The sequence below is a fragment of the Taurulus bubalis genome (assembly GCF_910589615.1).
Source record: "Taurulus bubalis genome assembly, chromosome: 9".
NCBI classification, from domain to species: Eukaryota; Metazoa; Chordata; class Actinopteri; order Perciformes; family Cottidae; genus Taurulus; species Taurulus bubalis.
Genome location: NC_136597.1, coordinates 6416335 through 6433699, shown reverse-complemented (window position 1 = coordinate 6433699; position 17365 = coordinate 6416335). Strand labels below are relative to the sequence as shown.

Here is a 17365-nt window from a genome sequence, read left to right as displayed (position 1 = left end):
TGTTTTCTGCCTCCCCCTCTGCTCGCGCTCCGTTCATCTGTCTCCTGTCGCTTTCTCCCGTCGTCTTCCATATCCTCTTTACTGCAACCTTATCTTTTATCTGTTTGCTACCCTTCCTTTCTTGCGACTTGTTTCTTTCCCTTTTGTGTCTCACTTTTCTCGGCTTCAGTCTATAATTCACTCTCGGTATTCTGAAAATGTTCCTATATATTTATTTTTATTTTTTTATATATACATTTTTCATCCATTTGTAATGCTGAAGGCATTGCATTTGCAGTGTTTTGTTAGTGGGAATGTGTTTTAAATGTTATGATTTTGGTGTCTATTTCAAGTCGGCACTTGCTGCAGGTTAACTGGAATACTTAAACTAAACCGTAAAGCATTTTTAATGTGTGCTTTGTTTAGATGGTTTGGTGTTAAACCTGGCCATAAACTCTCCCTGGAGATCGGACTCTGCTGTGAAACCCACCGATACTTTGCACATTGAAAGAAATTGGATTCCAACTTCTGAAATAGAGATTTGTAGAAAATGGGATTAGGCCTGTGACAATAACTGTTTTGTTGGTCAGCATATTATCCCAGAAGAAGTTATCTATAATATTGTCAATTTTGAAATTGGTATGCCACTGAAATAATGATAATATCATAATAATGCAAGTAGATTCTTTCAAAGAGCAATGAACTTTTGCATTAAAAAAAAAAAAAAAAGTGCAAACTAATGGAACTCTGACGCAGGTGTCAATAGGGGACAGAAGCAGCGCAAAAATATAATTACGTTTTTAAGTTTTCTTTTCTCTTCATAGGCTTAGGCATTGAAAAAAGGTAATGTGCTGCTGCGCCCCAATTCTTATAATGGCAGGGAAAACCTGCTCTTCTGGCATCATGTTGTCGTTCCTATGTTAGCGCAACGGTCAGCGAAACGTTAAATTGATAACAGAATGATCCTGATGAGCTTAAATGCGTTCCTTGTTGGTGCTTGATGAAAAGAAATGTAAATGCATCCAAACCAATCTCACTTTCCCTTGCTTTTATGTGTGCTGCTCTACATCACAACTACAACAGTGGTGCCGTTTACATGCACACAATAATCCAATTCTCCAAATTAAGAAGTTAATGCATGTAAACCTAAATACGGGGTTTACTCTCTGGAATCATCCAGCCTGTTTTAAAAGTGGATGTAATAAAATAATTAAAGTTTATCTGAAGTTCCTCTAAATTAGATCAATCAGTGCATATCTTTCAAAGTTAAAGACATTTAAGTGTAAGTTACCCTCTGGACAGTGTTTCTTTGTTGAGCTGCAGTGGAGAGACACTTCTTTCTTCTGACCAACCGCCGTTCACCGATCAATAACCACTGATTGACAAGATTAGTGCGTTGCATGCAGGGTTGCTGTTGTAGTTTCTAACGAGCCGCTCGGCTGCAACAATAACCAATGCACGACTGGGTTGAATCCATCATTTCTAACCGGCTACAGCCGGTCTGGGAGAGTTGGCGGCTACAGAGTTGCGTGCGTTGCGGTGGACACATGGCAGCCACTTTCCCTGGTTAGTCTCCACTGCAGCAATTGGTTTAGCTGCGAGGTTGTCGGCTGTGTGCCTGCCATTCAGTAGATCTTGCCTTTTTAATAAAGATATCGCTTGTGCAAAGGCGTTTCTCCTTTTTAAAAACATTCCCGACTTTATAACACAGCTTGAACCACAGGGAGTTTTTGTAGCCTTGAGAGGGTTGATAAGAGATGAAAGAATGGAGGAGCTGTGCCTTTCCACTGCAACATCTTTGGCATGTGTTGGCAAGCAGTTAGTCTGCCACCTGTGGCGCATGAAGCAGCGAAGAGTCTGCATTGGAGTTGGATTGAGCAAAGATGCCTTTTTTCTTTTTTTCTCAATGTTGCTGAAATGGAAAGTCTATGCATATATTTCCATGTTGATGCATACTCCTGACGTAAAAGTGTGCTGATGGTGTGTAATGTTTACATGGACTCCACCTTACTTGCATTACTGGCTCAGTCGAGTCTCCTGCTCAGTTTTTCCTGCAACAAATTGACTTCCAAAGATGTTGGTACACAGTGTTTTGGAAAATATACTCTGTCTGCTGGGTTTGCTTCCTGTGTTGTTTTAAAACGGTGTTGCAAGAGTATTTTTTTTAAATTAAATTAGGTTTCATGTCCGAACCTTGTAACAATGATACTGTGGACTGGACTATACGTATGCATTTATTACACGGCCAGATTCAGAATATTAACATATCATGCTTTAACACTTCAGAAGTGATCTCTAATCTCGATGTACAGGTGTTTCACGGCTCCGTAACGGTGGTTGGAAATAGTGTAGACCCTTTTTTTGGGGGGCATAAAGTAATATCTGTTCATTTCTTTCGGTAGAGAATGGCTTCTCTGCAGCAGGTATACTAGGGATTGATGGGCTGCGAAAGCGGTGATGGGCGTTGAGCCGAGTGCGCTAAAGCATTGCACATTACCACCGCGCATTTGAGGTCTCTGTTTGAACGGCAGACGTGGAATATACTGCGGTCAGGATGACATTGTCTTTGGCTCACAGTAGCTCATGTGGTCAAAAAGTTCTGAAGAAGCGTATCAACTGTTCGGTCACTTCTGGAAAGCGGCGTGTCAGCATAATACGATCCTGGCACGGCAATTAGGAGCCACAAAATGTAACGCACGGATGTAGCATCATCGTCTTTATGAAAAATGAATGAACGATGCTGGGAAAACCAGTGTGGCGCCAACAGACGGCACAGCAGGCCGGTTTTAGAAGTCTAGGCTAATGCACGTTGCATTAGCGGGCGCAGTAAGTGGCTTAAAGGCCTTGAATGAGCGTTGCTCGGCGCATGAGAGTGCACAAGATGGGCAGTGCCTCTTCCCGGTCTCTTATGGCCTGTCGCCATGACAGAGGTGACGACCATAAACATTGGACTTGTGTCATCATCTTTCCTATCATCATTTGTCATGTCAGAAATGACAGAACCAGGTCATCATCATTCTGTGGGGAACTTAACATCTTCATTCGTCGGCTTGTTTAGCTCGTCGTCTGTGACTTCACGGTTCTTGTAGGTTTACTGTTGCAGTGGGTTTTTTTTGTATTTGGTATGATTCCCAGCAAGTGTTTTCTAGCTTGTGTTACTCAAAGTCATGTTTGTTTACCCTCTTTTTTTTTTTTCTTCTTCTCTCTTTTCAGAGGTCCCCACATTTCAAGAGAAGACGAAAGCCTTATTTGGAAATCTTATGGACGAAGGTTGGTATTTGTTTGTCAGATTAAAATTTTTCCCGCCCTCTTCAACCTCTCTGTTCGTCCACGGCTGTGTTTCACCACAATGCTTCCAGCAGCCTTTTTCTGTTGGCAAACATCCCAGTTTGTGCGGCACCACATACTCTTTCTTCAGCGCAGAGAGAGGTGTGCAACATGTCTCTCTCTCTCTGCTGCTAGCATGCGGTATGAACAGTCGCAACACTCGATCCTTTCCCCTTTACCGTTATCTTTGCTGCTTCTAAACAGGGAGTGAGGGACTGTTTGTGTCCGCTCTTCTTTCCGTCATCATCCTTCCCCTCACCTCCTGACACGGAGCAGCGTCGTGCTCATTGTGCTCTCTCTCCGTCTGGTTAGCTGACTCACTCTTTGTCCCCCTCCCCCCTCCCCCAGCCCCTCTGAGCTCATGCTCTCAGCTCCTCCCCTCGCTCACCTTCTGTTGACTCTATTTAATTTTGCTATCAAGGTCCTCTGGAGAAGTATCGTTCCTAATGAGCTGCTGGTTCTCCTCCATGTCCACAAACACAGAACCACGTGGACGGTAACTTCAGACTGTAAAAGGCTTTTCTAAGCCACCTGCTATCAACAAATGGTTACTGGTCCATGCGTGTCCTTTACTCTTTTCACTATCTTGGCAGTGTCTCTTCTTAGCCCCCCCACACCATGTGCAACTGAACAAGTGATACTCTGTTTATCCCCCCACTCGCTCTCTTTAGCTGGGCTCGCTGCTACTTGTTGTTGCATGAGCTGCCAAACTAGCTATTGTAGCCGGTGTGAGCCAGGAAACAATTGTGTCAGAAGTAATGCGTAATCGCCAAGAAAACAATTCGGCATATCTGTCTTCCAGCGAGGGAAGCTTGTTTTTGATGTCCTCATAGCGAGTATACCATCCCCAGCTCTGATTATGTGCAACTGTGAAAATTGGTGACAAGATGATCTCCTTTTTTTTTTTTTTTTAACATTTGAGATTATAATATCACACCGTTGAATTGAAACAATATGTTAATTCTCTCCTGTAGGGACTGGGTGTGGCAGCTCAAACGTTTCTCAACTCTGAGACTGTAAAACTGGCCCCTTTCCTGGCCTCCAGTGTTGTTCTATTTCAGTAGGGTATGTTTAGCCGTACAGTTGTTCTGCTGACTGAGCTGCAGCCTGTATTCTTCATGTTGTAATAACTGCAACCCAGTCGTGTCCTTGAAGGGACTTTCTCCTGATTTAAGACAAAATGGGTTCGATAGTTAGATACCGAGTCTTTAAATTGGATGTATCTGTTTAACCCCAGAAAAAATAAAACAAACTATTAACCCATTTTCTTTTAATGAATACCTTGAATTTGGAATCGGCTCTCTGCATGAAGCTTCACATTTACAGAAAATGACTCTGTGCTACCAATTGTGATCGTAGCGGTGTCTGCTAAGTTGGAGACGGCCAGTACAAAGCCACAGTGTTGGTTATTACAATCCTGCATGCTAGCTGACTGTGACCCCAGCCTGGGCCGAGCTAAATGTCCTGAGCTAATTTGGTCCCGCTGCTGCTGCTAGCATGCTAGCCAGCTAAGAAGTTCTATTAATAGCTGCCGAGGCATTATCTCCACCACAGCAGATGTGTTTACAAGCCGACGGACACAGTTACAGCTAGCTAATGCTCTCCCTCATTAGGTCCAGTCGGTACCTCTGCAGAGAGGCCTGTACCCGAACAGATGCACTTCAAAGAAGTGACCCGCCTGCTGCCTGCTACCAAGATAGATGTTTAAAAAAAGAAAAAAAAAAGGAATCTTATGCAAGTAGGGAAGACGTAGATAAAAGCAGCCCTTTTGGTTTAAGGGCGAACCCAAAACCTTCTGGGAGTAGTCCAAAGTGTCAACATGAAATCATAAATCACTGAAATGTGAGGGTTTGCCCTCAATAGGAGCTCCATAGCGAACTACTTACTTTATGGTGCCGGGTTTAGAAAACTAAAACTGACCTAGCTGTGCTTTAAGATTAAAAAAAAATATGGTAAAGAACGACTTTCAATCGCCACACAGCTCCTCATACACATGCAAGGACCACCTATGATGTTCTTCCACTCCTGCAGTATCCTCTATTTAACACTGGCTTTTTTTTTTTTTAATGAGCAGCTAGGATTGACAAATTGAGCAGCCATTTCTAAAGCTTTGGCTGCATTTGGCTGTGGGTGTTAATTTCCCAGCTGTTGAACTGTCTGTGTACATATTGCAGCCTGTCTCACCACCTGACTCCTCCTTTTTGTGTGTGTGTGTGTGTGTGTGTGTGTGTGTGTGTGTGTGTGTGTGTGTGTGTGTGTGTGTGTGTGTGTGTCTCCGACTCTCACCCTCCTCCTCCTCTATCTCCTCTCCTCTCCCACATTCTTCTCCCCTCCATTCTGTGTCTCTCCCCCGTGCTGCATATGTCTGTGGGTAGGCCTATAAAAAGGATGAACTCTGCCAGGTAGCAGAGAGGGTGGGGACTCAAGGATGCACAGTCATCCCACCCCAAACCCTGTACTACCCAGAAAAGACCTAACAGGTGAAACGTCCCCTTGTCCGCCTGTCCTTCCCTCCCCTTTGAAAAAAAAAAACACAGCAACACTGCTGTCGCCACTCTTTGCTTATTTGCTTCCGTTGCGCTTCCTCCACTGTCCTCTGAACCCACCCTCAGTTTCCCATGTTCCTGTTTTTTTTTCTATCTTCCACTCCTGTATTAAAAGTTCTACAGCTTGTATGACCACAATGTGAATACCATGCCCTATGTCCTTGATCTCTAACGATCCACAACTCCTTGCCTTTAAAAAATAAATACAAAATATGATCAAAAGTCAAGAGTCGGAGCAAGATTCCTCAAAAGTGATTCCTCGATTGCTCCCAGAGTTTTTTTTTAATTGTATTGTTCGGTGCTTTCCCCGTCAACCCACAGAGTAATAATGCACATCATTAGAAAGATTACGACCTAAAGCATCTAAATCTGCAATTATAATCACAATAAACACAAGCATTGACATGTTAGGAAGCATATTCAGTCCAAAAAACGTGTTTTTCGGTTCAGAAATTGAAAGATTGAATCTTGCTCGCACCATAATAAACAGGATACCAAAATGACCCCTCCTTCCGCATGTGCCGTCTGACGCGCTTTCAGAAGAGTCTGAGGACCAATGAGATCGCAGGATCTCGGAACACCCCAAAAAAAGGCAAAGAATTACTTCTGTTCTTGCTTTGCAATTTGGAGACACGAATACTCGTCATAAAATGATCTAGATTGAGTTATTCGACTCCCACAGGCTCGTAGGGTTACTTAGGGGTACTTATGGACGTTTTAGTGAAACGTTATAATCACTTAGACATTTTAGGAGTTTACAGAATTATTAAAACTTAACCATCTTTTTATTTTATGTTAAACCACACGTCTCTTCTCACAATGGTTACGGTACTTTAGCAATTTAAATGAATTAAATCGGAACTGTGGATAAGGAGATGGCACAGTTTTAGTTTAGAAAAAACACAATTCTCATTTTTGGGAGAATGGGGGGGAAGAGCTGCGAGCTTATTTAACCCTTCATGAATCCAAATGTCTCATTCCCCTTTCACTCCTTCATTCCCTCTTTCCTCAACGCATCCCTGTTCTCCCGCCCATCATTTTCACTCTTATCCTCTCTGCGCCTCTCCTCTGCTCCACAGGCCACCCCATACTTAAACACAAACCTGTTACCAAGGCAACTGCTCAGCACGATAGGAAACAACACACACACACACACACACCACACATCTGAGTTCACTTTAGTGTCTGGTGGTTCTTTTTTTCTTTTACGGATACGTGACCAAGAGAGTCTGTGCCGCTCTGACTTGTTGCTGTGACAATAATAGACGTGTTGCTCAGACTCCGGAGAGGCTGACGGAAACAGTCAGAGAACTGAAGTGTTCTCTGTTCATTCCTCACATCGTGGCATGGAAAGATGGTACCGCCCCCCAAAAGGGAGTGCAGATGCTCCAAATGAAATCCACATGCCTGCAGTTACCAGTGTCTTAACTCCCAAAGGCAACAGTCAAATTGGGTTGAAGCGCTGTGGTTACAGATGTAACGGAGCTTACCGCAGTCACGCAAATAGGAAAGTGCGATGGGATGACAAGTCTGCAGATTCTGAGTGGGTAACCACACTGATCGCCTCTTTAAAGTCTTTTTGTTGTATGATCGATTTCTACACGTACTGAATCTATCAGGAATGTAGTCGTCCGACAAAAGCCGTGTTTATTCACCGCTAGTGGATGCTTTATTACGAAATGTGAGGCTATTGTTGATGGCTAGCATGCGAGGGACTCTGCTTCTATTGCTGCACGAGCTACTAAGCATGGTGAGTGTCATGGACAAGATGAGTTTGTTCTGTAACTGCATGTGATCATGTGAACTGACTCGTGCAACTGGTGAAAGCATACGAGGCGGAGGGAAACATGTGTTCTTTGGGGCTCAAAGGAAAACTGAAATCTAGAATGAGCTAGTCCAACATTTGTACAATATTTATTTCCAAAGGTACATTTTTTATTTTTTTTTTCTCTTTTTCAGAGTAACGTGAAATGGCATCAGCTAGGAGAACTCAGTCAGCCGCAGCCTTTTTTCCCCACGTCACTTTTTAGCGGACCGCCTTTCGGCTTTGATATGTCGATGTGTCAGCTGGGACCGAGAGGTCATAACTCATAGATGTGCTTTAAGGGAGGTCTAGAAAACTAGCCTACTTCTCTTCTACAAAGACTTTTTCTCTGATATAGTTCCATGGAATGTTCTGAAAGCTTTAACATGGCGCTTTTCCCTCCTCTCCCTTTTGTCAGAAATGAGTCGCCAGACTGCCACCGCGCTGCCAACAGGAACCTCCAAGTGCCCCCCGTCCCAGCGCGTGCCCACCCTGTCGGGCACCACCGCCTCCAACAGCGACCTGGCCAGCCTGTTCGAGTGCCCGGTCTGCTTCGACTATGTCCTGCCCCCCATCCTGCAGTGCCAGTCTGGACACCTGGTACGTGCCGTCCGGCCTGGAAACCAACCAGAGCCGGTTGTTGTGTGCCGTGCGATTTTAGATGTCAAAATGATTTGAAGTGAAATGGAACGGTGTATTAATGTCCTAAACTATTTTGATCTTGAATAGACAAAGCGGTTCAGACTTTAAGCGTTTTAGAAATAATTAAGTCATCCCTGAAGAGGCTCACTTTGGCGTGAGCTGCAGATTCTCACAGATCACTGCCAACATTCATGGACGGACCAGACTGGTTGGAGATGCGTCGTACTCGGAAGAAAATGTTCCAAGTGACCGCCTTTTTAAAATATCAACTTTTAAAACAGGTGGCACTAGAACGAAAGTTACTATGAAATGTGTTATTAGGCCACCAGGATATAGAAAATTCCAGAGAGATTATGATACAAATCTTGGGTGCTTCATAGGGCTTCAAAGGGGTGAAAAACCTTCGGAAAGTTTCCACGGGAATTTTGGGAAGTTTATTTGCAAAAGCATATAACAGGGAACTTAAATGTAGTTGAGAATCAGAAACCGTTTATTGCCAGGAATGTTTACACAAACAAGGAATTTTGCTAGGCGGAAGGTGCATACATTAGACGAGACAAACAACAATCAACAGCCAACGACAGCGACTATGCACGCCTAGCTCAGCTGGACCCTGAATGCAGCTGGTTGGGAACATTGTTTGCCAGAAACATAAACGTAAAACGTTCTGTTGTTTTTGAACGTCTTTGTCATCAGTGTTGCGAATGTTTCAGCCCTATGCCTGGCAAGAGTGAGAGCGCTGAGTTGCGTAGAGAGCGGTATTGCAGACAGGGATTTCAATTATAGCTCGCAACAAAAAAAATTGGGTTTTTTTATTCAACGTTCATGTTTTTGTTGTTCGATGAAAGAATAAAGTTCTACTCACAAAATGTCAAAGTCAAAAATGTCATTTTTAAAAGTTGTATTATAAATGTTTGCATGCATGTCTGCTTATGACAAGGTAAATACAGTTAAATTACCCCAAAATTCCCAGTTAATTCCCGTGGAAAGTTTCCAACTTTGAATATTCCCAGAATTTTGCAACCCTAGTGCTTGAGCCCCGACTACATTGAAGAATCCTCTCCCTCTGAACCCCTCGCAGTTTGGGGGAGTTTTTCTCCATTTTGCACTCAGTGGCCTGATTTTCACGACAATATATAAGTTCTGCACCGGCACAATCATGGCTAGAAGAAGAGATGACTCAAAAATAAGTGCAGTATAACCTTTACCATGCCATAAATCATAAAAAAGAGGTGAATTTCTGTGATAATTTATTACACTCAAATCTATGGATCCAACATGTTTCCAAGTGTCTGCAGGCGTGACCAGTGTAGGACATTTATTTAGCTCTGTGTATTTACATTTTATTACATTTTTACAACCTCTACTTGCACTGTGTTTAGCAGCCTGCGGTTTAAGTTTCGTGAAATGTTATCACGTGACCGTTGTGCTCAGCCGCTAACCTGTGTTCCGGGTCCCTCCCCAGGTGTGCTCCAACTGCCGGCCCAAGCTCACCTGCTGCCCCACCTGCCGTGGCCCCCTGGGCTCCATCAGGAACCTCGCCATGGAAAAGGTGGCCAACTCTGTCCTCTTCCCCTGCAAGTACGCCTCATCGGGCTGCGAGGTCACCCTTCCCCACACCGACAAGACGGAGCACGAAGAGCTGTGCGAGTTCCGGCCGTACTCGTGCCCGTGCCCCGGCGCCTCCTGCAAGTGGCAGGGCTCCCTGGACGCCGTCATGCCTCACCTGATGCACCAGCACAAGTCCATCACCACACTGCAGGTCAGGCATTGACTCCTCAGCTGCTCTTATGAACTACGGGTGTACGTACACTGACGTTTGTCCGAGCACGGGTAGAATCTCCGTTTGTTCCCGTTTCGTGGAACGTCATTTCCACCCTTGTCCCTATGACATTACCGCATTTGCCGGTGCTGAATAAGGAGCTGTGTCTATAGGCGCTACATGATAAATAATGGAATTATTTGGAAAATTGCTGCTACTACTACTTTCGATTTAAAAAGTATGTAAATAAGCAGTCGTCGTGTCAGTGAAACATGAGTTTGTGTGTGTGCGTCTGTCACCAGGGGGAGGACATTGTGTTCCTGGCCACGGACATCAACCTGCCGGGCGCGGTGGACTGGGTAATGATGCAGTCCTGCTTCGGCTTCCACTTCATGCTCGTGCTGGAGAAGCAGGAGAAGTACGACGGCCACCAGCAGTTCTTTGCCATCGTGCAGCTCATCGGGACCCGCAAGCAGGCGGAGAACTTTGCCTACCGGCTGGAGCTCAACGGGCACCGGCGCCGCCTGACCTGGGAGGCCACGCCGCGCTCCATCCATGAGGGCATCGCCACGGCCATCATGAACAGCGACTGCTTGGTGTTCGACACATCCATCGCACAGCTGTTCGCGGAGAACGGCAACCTGGGCATCAACGTGACCATCTCCATGTGCTAAGAGCTTTCAAGAGAAGACGGTCCAAAAAAATTACAGATTGTCAGGGGGCTTTTTTTTTTTATTTTTTTTTTTTTTATTTTATACGGGGGGTCAAATCCGTTGTGACCTCACAGCGCCCCCACCCCCACCCCACCTCCCTCCTCTCTGCCTCACCCCTTGAGACGTGGAACTGGACTGTCTGATCGGGCAGCCGTGGATGCCCAGGGGGTGGGATGGATGGATGGATGGAGGAGTGAGATAACACATGGACAGGACTATGTAGCGTTGGCTATGGACACACACACACACACACACACACACACACACACACACACACACACACACACACACACACACACACACACGTGAGACTCGTGCACGCACTTGCGGTCTCGCCCTGTCTTGGTCATGAAAAACATGGACACAAACTGAAAGGCTGTTCAGGCCAACTCGCCTCAAGTGATTTTCCCACCACTTTATTTTTGTGTCTCTCTTTCTTCTCTTCCCTCAGTCATCCTCAGACATTTTAGACACTGCGGCTTTGCCCTGGCGGCTACACACTGGGGAAACCTCAAGCTATATTTCAACACGGACTCCCGGTCAGTGCTAGCCAGCTATCTAGCTCCCCAATTCCCTTCTGTTTGTAATCCACCTCAGACCTCCTGCTCCTGGGTTGACCGGTCGACGACGTGGCCGTGGTCACCAGGGTGGGTGTCTTCACGTTTGAGCGAGCTCGGACTGGAGCCCGGAGCTCCGTATCGTCACCTGTGACTGATGTGGTTATCGACGGCCGGGGACTGGAACCACTGCCCTGCAGACGTGGACGGCTCCGGCACCCAGAACCGTGGGCGCCCGGTCGCGTCCAGGATGGCAGTCTGTCGACAGAACACTCGTACGGACTCATCGGTCCACCCAAGGCTAAAGATTGAGCGTCGGACGCTCTTTAAATAGTTGACTGTCGTCGTTGATAGTTCTTAGAACAGTCTGCGCTCGTACTGTATGGATTTAGGAAAGCTCTCAGCTACAGCAGCCCTGGATTTTTCTTTTTTTTTAATTATTATTTTCATGGAGTCCCACACCCAAAACACACACCATTCATTACAGACAGTGTGTGCCGGTGTAATAGTGGCTGAATTGAGTGTGTCGGAGCATTTTTCACTGCGTATTAGAGGGGGGTCTTTTTGTTTCTTTTTTTCAGGACAAGGAAAAAAACAAACAAGCACTGCATTTCAGTTGAGTCGGTTTTCTTTCTGAGTTTATTTTTTTTAAGTCTGTTTCTTTTTAATTATTTTAGTTTTTGTATGAGAGCAGAGAACTCCTGATTTGCGTGTGTGTGTGTGTGTGTGTGTGTTTGTGTGTCTGTGCGTCTCTCTCTCTGCGCTCTTCTTTCGTTTGTTCTCCGTCTCGCTCTCTGCCAGTGTCGGCCTCAACCACTGACTGATCACCCAACCAGGAATGAGGGACAGTTTGTACCGTTACAATGTTGCTATTGTTATTATTAAATGGAGATTATCATAATTATCTTATTTTGTAATGACTTTTAAAAAGAGAAATTAAAAGGCAGTTGTAAAACTTGTGGCTAAACTTCAATGTTTGTAGTTAAAAAGCAAGTTGTGTTTTCCTTCTGAAGGTTTGTCTTCCCCCCCAAGTTGGATTGTTTTTCCTCATCTATTTGTCTCTGTCCTCTTGTTTGTGTGGTAAGTCCTTTCTTTCTTTTTGTCTCTGAGGAGGGAGGGAGGTCAAGCCAATGATCTATCCCTTTCTCTTCATGTGGAGTCTCAGTCATGTTGCTGCTCTCCCTCAACTCCTTTTTCTGTTTTAATTTGTCATTAAATAAATCTATCTTTTTCATACCTGGTGCCTTTACTTATTTTCTTTGACCGTAATTGCAATTCTGATGAGAACCAATGTATTTGTCTGTATACCTCCACAGGGCATCTTTTTAATATTTGTTTCTTCAAGGTCAAATTTCGTGGAGGTCTTTCTCTGGCTTTGGATCAAATCACATGAGCTCCCTCAGCAAAGAGAGTTTACCTTGTTGTCATGGAATTGTAGATGTTTTAAAAAAGGGGAGAAAAAAAAAAAATCACTCTGGGCCTTCTCGTCCATGTTTGCTTAAAATTGCGCTACAAAGTTAATTTTCATGACGGCTGGTCAAAGAAACTGTTGGACGACATCTACATGAAACAAGTCTTATTGTCTCGCTTCTGTTCACAGAAAGGTGGAAGGTCAGGGTTGGCTCCAGAACAACACAGAAGTTTCAAAGAAAAAAGAAACGGGGATCATGCTGCCACGGGAATAAGGTGAAGAACGGCATCATGCCTCATCCGGCAAATATTTAATATATTTTTTTAAATTTCTGTAGAAAATGCTTTGTGACCGACCAGGAATTCAGCGGCTCTGGTGCCAGTCAGAAGGAACCTAAACTACACTGTTAAGTTCTGGATTAAAGAGTCTCCTCTTTGGACAGTTGTGCTAAGAGAAGACATGTGTGCCTGTCTTTATTACCTCAACAGGGGAAAAAATACAGTCTCAGCAAACCTTAGCTAAACATGTCGACGCTGCTAATTCATACAAGGCTGTTCATCGTGATCCATGTGTATTTGTTCAGCTTCTCAAGGTCCGATTAATGCCTCGACACAGGAAGTTGAAAGTAGATCAATGCTCTTTGCTTGTTGCAGCAGACTGAATGATCACTTCAACATCAGAGTGTCGTAGCCGCAGACTGAGGCGAGAGCCAGGCAAGCTCTCCTCCACGCATCGGTCGGCCTCCCAAGTTTATCATGGTCAAGTATGTGTTTGGATGTAGAGCAGCCTGTGCGGTCGGATGGTAGAGCATCAGGCAGCGGGGACCAAAATCCCTGAAGAACGAATGCAGAGATGCTCAGCTTGTCTCTCTGACGGGCCTCCTGTCCGCTTGCAGGTTGCAGTGATCTCTGTCCCAGTCTGGAAGTAAGAGAATGATTTGCATATTTCCACGTTAATGCTACAATTTAAGGATTTATTTTTGCTGATATTTGGACCATTTGAAAGGACTAACCAGGGTGTTTTTTGATGAGTTTTGTTGTTTTTGTCCAGTTTGAATGAAGAGTTTACAAGGTCCTGGTTCCTAAAAGGATGCAAGTTTCCCCTTTTTAATATCTAGCTGTAACCTGTTGGTTCAACTTGGCATAACAACTGGTAACGGGGAAACTGCGCACCTGGCGCTCTGTGACGGTAACAAAATCAATCCAAATGTATTAATATTTGTTTAATATGCACACAAACAAGACAACCAGTGGAAATCCTAACTTTCAGGTTTTCTCTACCTTCATAGTTTTCACAAAACTATGCGTCATAAACACAGTATTAATTTAATATGCATTCAGTGAAATTGAAATATAATTCACACTTCGCCAAGACTGTTTGTTTCACCGCTACAACAGAGTGAATTTAATTTAGTTTGCGGCCAGATTGTACGACGTGTCTTCTGCGATGACGTCATACATCGTGTGTTTGCAACGCCTTGCAGCCTCCTTGTGTCTCGACGGGCAGATCTGCATCGTATTCATTCAATACAGCAGAGGTCATTGCAGCCATCTTTGAGTCCACCTTTTTAGTTTGACATAAACTACTGATTGCTCATTTGATATGAACATGTATGTTTATTTTGGGTATTCTCATCTTAAAGTATGAATTATTAATATGTTAAAGGAGTTATTTGTTATTTTGACATGTAATGGATGGATCAGTAAGTGAAGCATTTCCCAGCATCCTTACCCACCGAAATAACTTTCCTTCAGACGCCTGTACTGATCGCTCTCCTTCATATGAGCACATTTCATCCGACAGTTCAAATATATTATATAAATATGATGATCTATGATATAATGGTCTATGTGGCGGTGGAGAAAGCGCCGGTTTCACCGCCTCTCTGGTGCCGTCCTTTCAGACTAAATAGCAGCTCCTAGAGGCTGAAATCAGCATTACACCAACAGTACACAATTCAGATTAGAAGGTGCTCAACTGATGATGAAGCTTGTTAGATTATGAGATGTCTTGTGTGCAAAGATGACATTTTTGGACTGATGGCGGTCCAGAGAGGCTCCTGGAGTGTTGAAATGTTTTGGTCCTGAAGTGCAAAACATTGGATCCTATCAAAATGCATTCAAAGAATGTAAGGCATTTGTTGATAGATGGTTTAGAAACAATTTATTAAACATTAACAACGTGTTGTAAATATATACATTTTGTTTTAGAAACGACTTCTTCAAAGGTTTTATTAATCATTTGGTAATCAGTAACAAATATAAGTAACATAAACAGTCTGCAAACAGTTAAAGTAGCATAACGCATTACTAACTAGTAAACATTAATTATCATTGAATTGGTTGATACTGATTCTTTTATATTTCGATGTGAATACTTTGCACTTTTACTTTAAGTCTAATTAAATGACTATCAATTTACCATTCATTAAAGCTAGTTATTATAAAGCGTCATGACTGGCTGCCCATTTGATTTATTTCAAAGTAGTATCCCACTCCCAGGGTGCATTTTTGCAAGAAACAGCCAATCACAGAGCTTAAAAAGATGTTCCTGAAAACACAATCTACTGCTGAAATCAATTCAATCAAAGGCAATTTTTTAAGACATTTTGTATCAACGCGTTTGGTTGTTTTTTGGTTGTTCTGGTCAGAAACTATTGCCGATGGGTGGGAGGCGGGCAGGAATTGGTTCGGCGGTTTACATCCTGGTGTTGACCCGTTTCACCCCGGGGGCCTGCGGGACCTGGATGGCACCTGATTTCTCTTCAGGCCCCTTCAGGCCCCTGCTTTCCACTTCTCCCTCAAAGTGTTCTGCATTGTCTCTCCAGCTTTTAAGTAGAGCATCTGAACCTGGGCTGTCAGCGCACTGATCTTCTTTCTTTGCTCTCTGCTGACCTTCTGTCTCTCGGGGGTTCAACTCAAAAGGCAGCGGCCTTGACCTGCTGTGCTTCAGCTCTTCGATCCGCTTCTCCTTTTCCCTTACGCTGTGATCTCTCCAGATGGTTGCGCTCGGCAATCAGCTTTCTTTCTTATCGTCCAAGCAACTCTCGGTCCTTTTATTTAGTGGCAACTCGATGTGAAGCTTTTGCAATGTCTGTTCAAGCTGTTTCTCAAGCACCGAACACTTCTTTTTTGTGAGAAGTGCTTTTTGTTTTTGGGCAAGTTCATGCTGGGGGTCTTTGCTGGTCTCCTCATGACGTTTCTCCAGCTCGAGGACATGGGTTGTTTCCATGAGCCGTTTCTCCTGCTGGCTCACGGCCACTTTCAGGTCTCTGCTCTTCTTCCTCAACTGAAGGCATTATTCTTTGTACGGCCTCAGTAAGTCTCTTTCTTTGGCAACCAGTTGCTCCTCCAGTTTCAAGACATGTTCCTGGTTTTCGTTTGTCTCATGTAAAGGATTCAATTCCACGTTCTTTGCCTCCATCTTTATCCTATTTGTATTTTTACAAAAAAAATGTGTTGCTTATGTCTGATCTGTGCTGCACAATGACAATCCAGTAAATGGAATTTTGGTGTTCAATGCTCGATGACATCACATCTGTTATGACAACACAGCTGTAATGCATCATCACTCTGCTCTGATGTCCCTATACAATATATATGAAGCCACGATTAGGTATTTAGTTCTTAATCAGACCATGATATGAATTTTAATGACTCACAGTATAGTATGGTGAAAAAAAAATAAATAATAATAAGTAATTAAAGCAATTAAAGTCTCAGTATAGTATGGCGAAAAAACACAAAAAAGGTCATTGTAAAGTATGGCGAAAAAAGTCCTAGTACAGAATTTACAAAACAAAGTACAGAAAGATTGTAGCCCACCGCTCTCCACCTGGACACAAGCTGTTGGCAGGAGGCTGCGGTCCATCAGGACCAAGACCTCACGCCACAAGACCAGCTTCTTTCCAGCTGCGGTCGGGTTCATCAACAAACTGACTCTGACTCCGGAACAATTTTAAACACCCTTGCACATCTTTTCTTTATTAAAATACCTATGCCACTTTTATTTTATAAATATGTATAAATGTACGGTTATCTGTTTTGTTTACCATATTTCACCCTCTGAGCAGAGAATCTTTTGGCCACCTTGATCGGTTGTGTTAAGGAACCACACGGGCAAAGCTATGCGTATTTTGTCCCGCCCCCAATTTAAAGCAGGGACGCACACGCACACACACACGCTATATTACTTTTTCAACATAACACTGTGACAACACCTCTTTTCCAGGGGTCCGTGTCCTGTTTGCTGGCTCTGTGTCGTTCAGGATGTTGATCATCAGCTGATGAGTCCCACCTGAGCCAGCTGTGGTTCCGGCTGTGAAGTCTCTCCACCTGAACACGGCCGGCCTCTTCCTCAGCCGACATGGCTGCTGTTTACGTTCCACACACGCTGACATTACTGATGCCAGTAAAGTATTCTTTAAATAAATGTGCTGATGTATGTAAACTAAAACATCGGGTAATACTTTAACAAGGGGTTGCATGTCAGGTTAGAGAGTGTAATGTTGTATATGCCATCAAAGTTCTCTTGTTACTACTGTTATTACCATTTTTAGATTTGGAACGTTGGGGTCTAGAAACTAACTTTAAAATGTCACTTTCAGAAGCTTTGTGATCCAGCA

The 17365-nt window shown here is 43.9% G+C and overlaps 1 protein-coding gene across 1 annotated transcript; it reads left to right on the top strand.

Annotated features, from left to right (window-relative positions):
- Positions 1–8074: 8074 nt before the first annotated feature.
- On the top strand, positions 8075–10734 carry siah1 (siah E3 ubiquitin protein ligase 1; the record flags this gene model as incomplete). Its single annotated transcript, XM_079223957.1, has 3 exons — positions 8075–8256; positions 9764–10060; positions 10363–10734. The coding sequence occupies exons 1-3, from the start codon at positions 8077–8079 to the stop codon at positions 10732–10734; spliced, it is 849 nt and encodes a 282-aa protein (XP_079080083.1). The 5' UTR covers positions 8075–8076.
- Positions 10735–17365: the final 6631 nt, after the last annotated feature.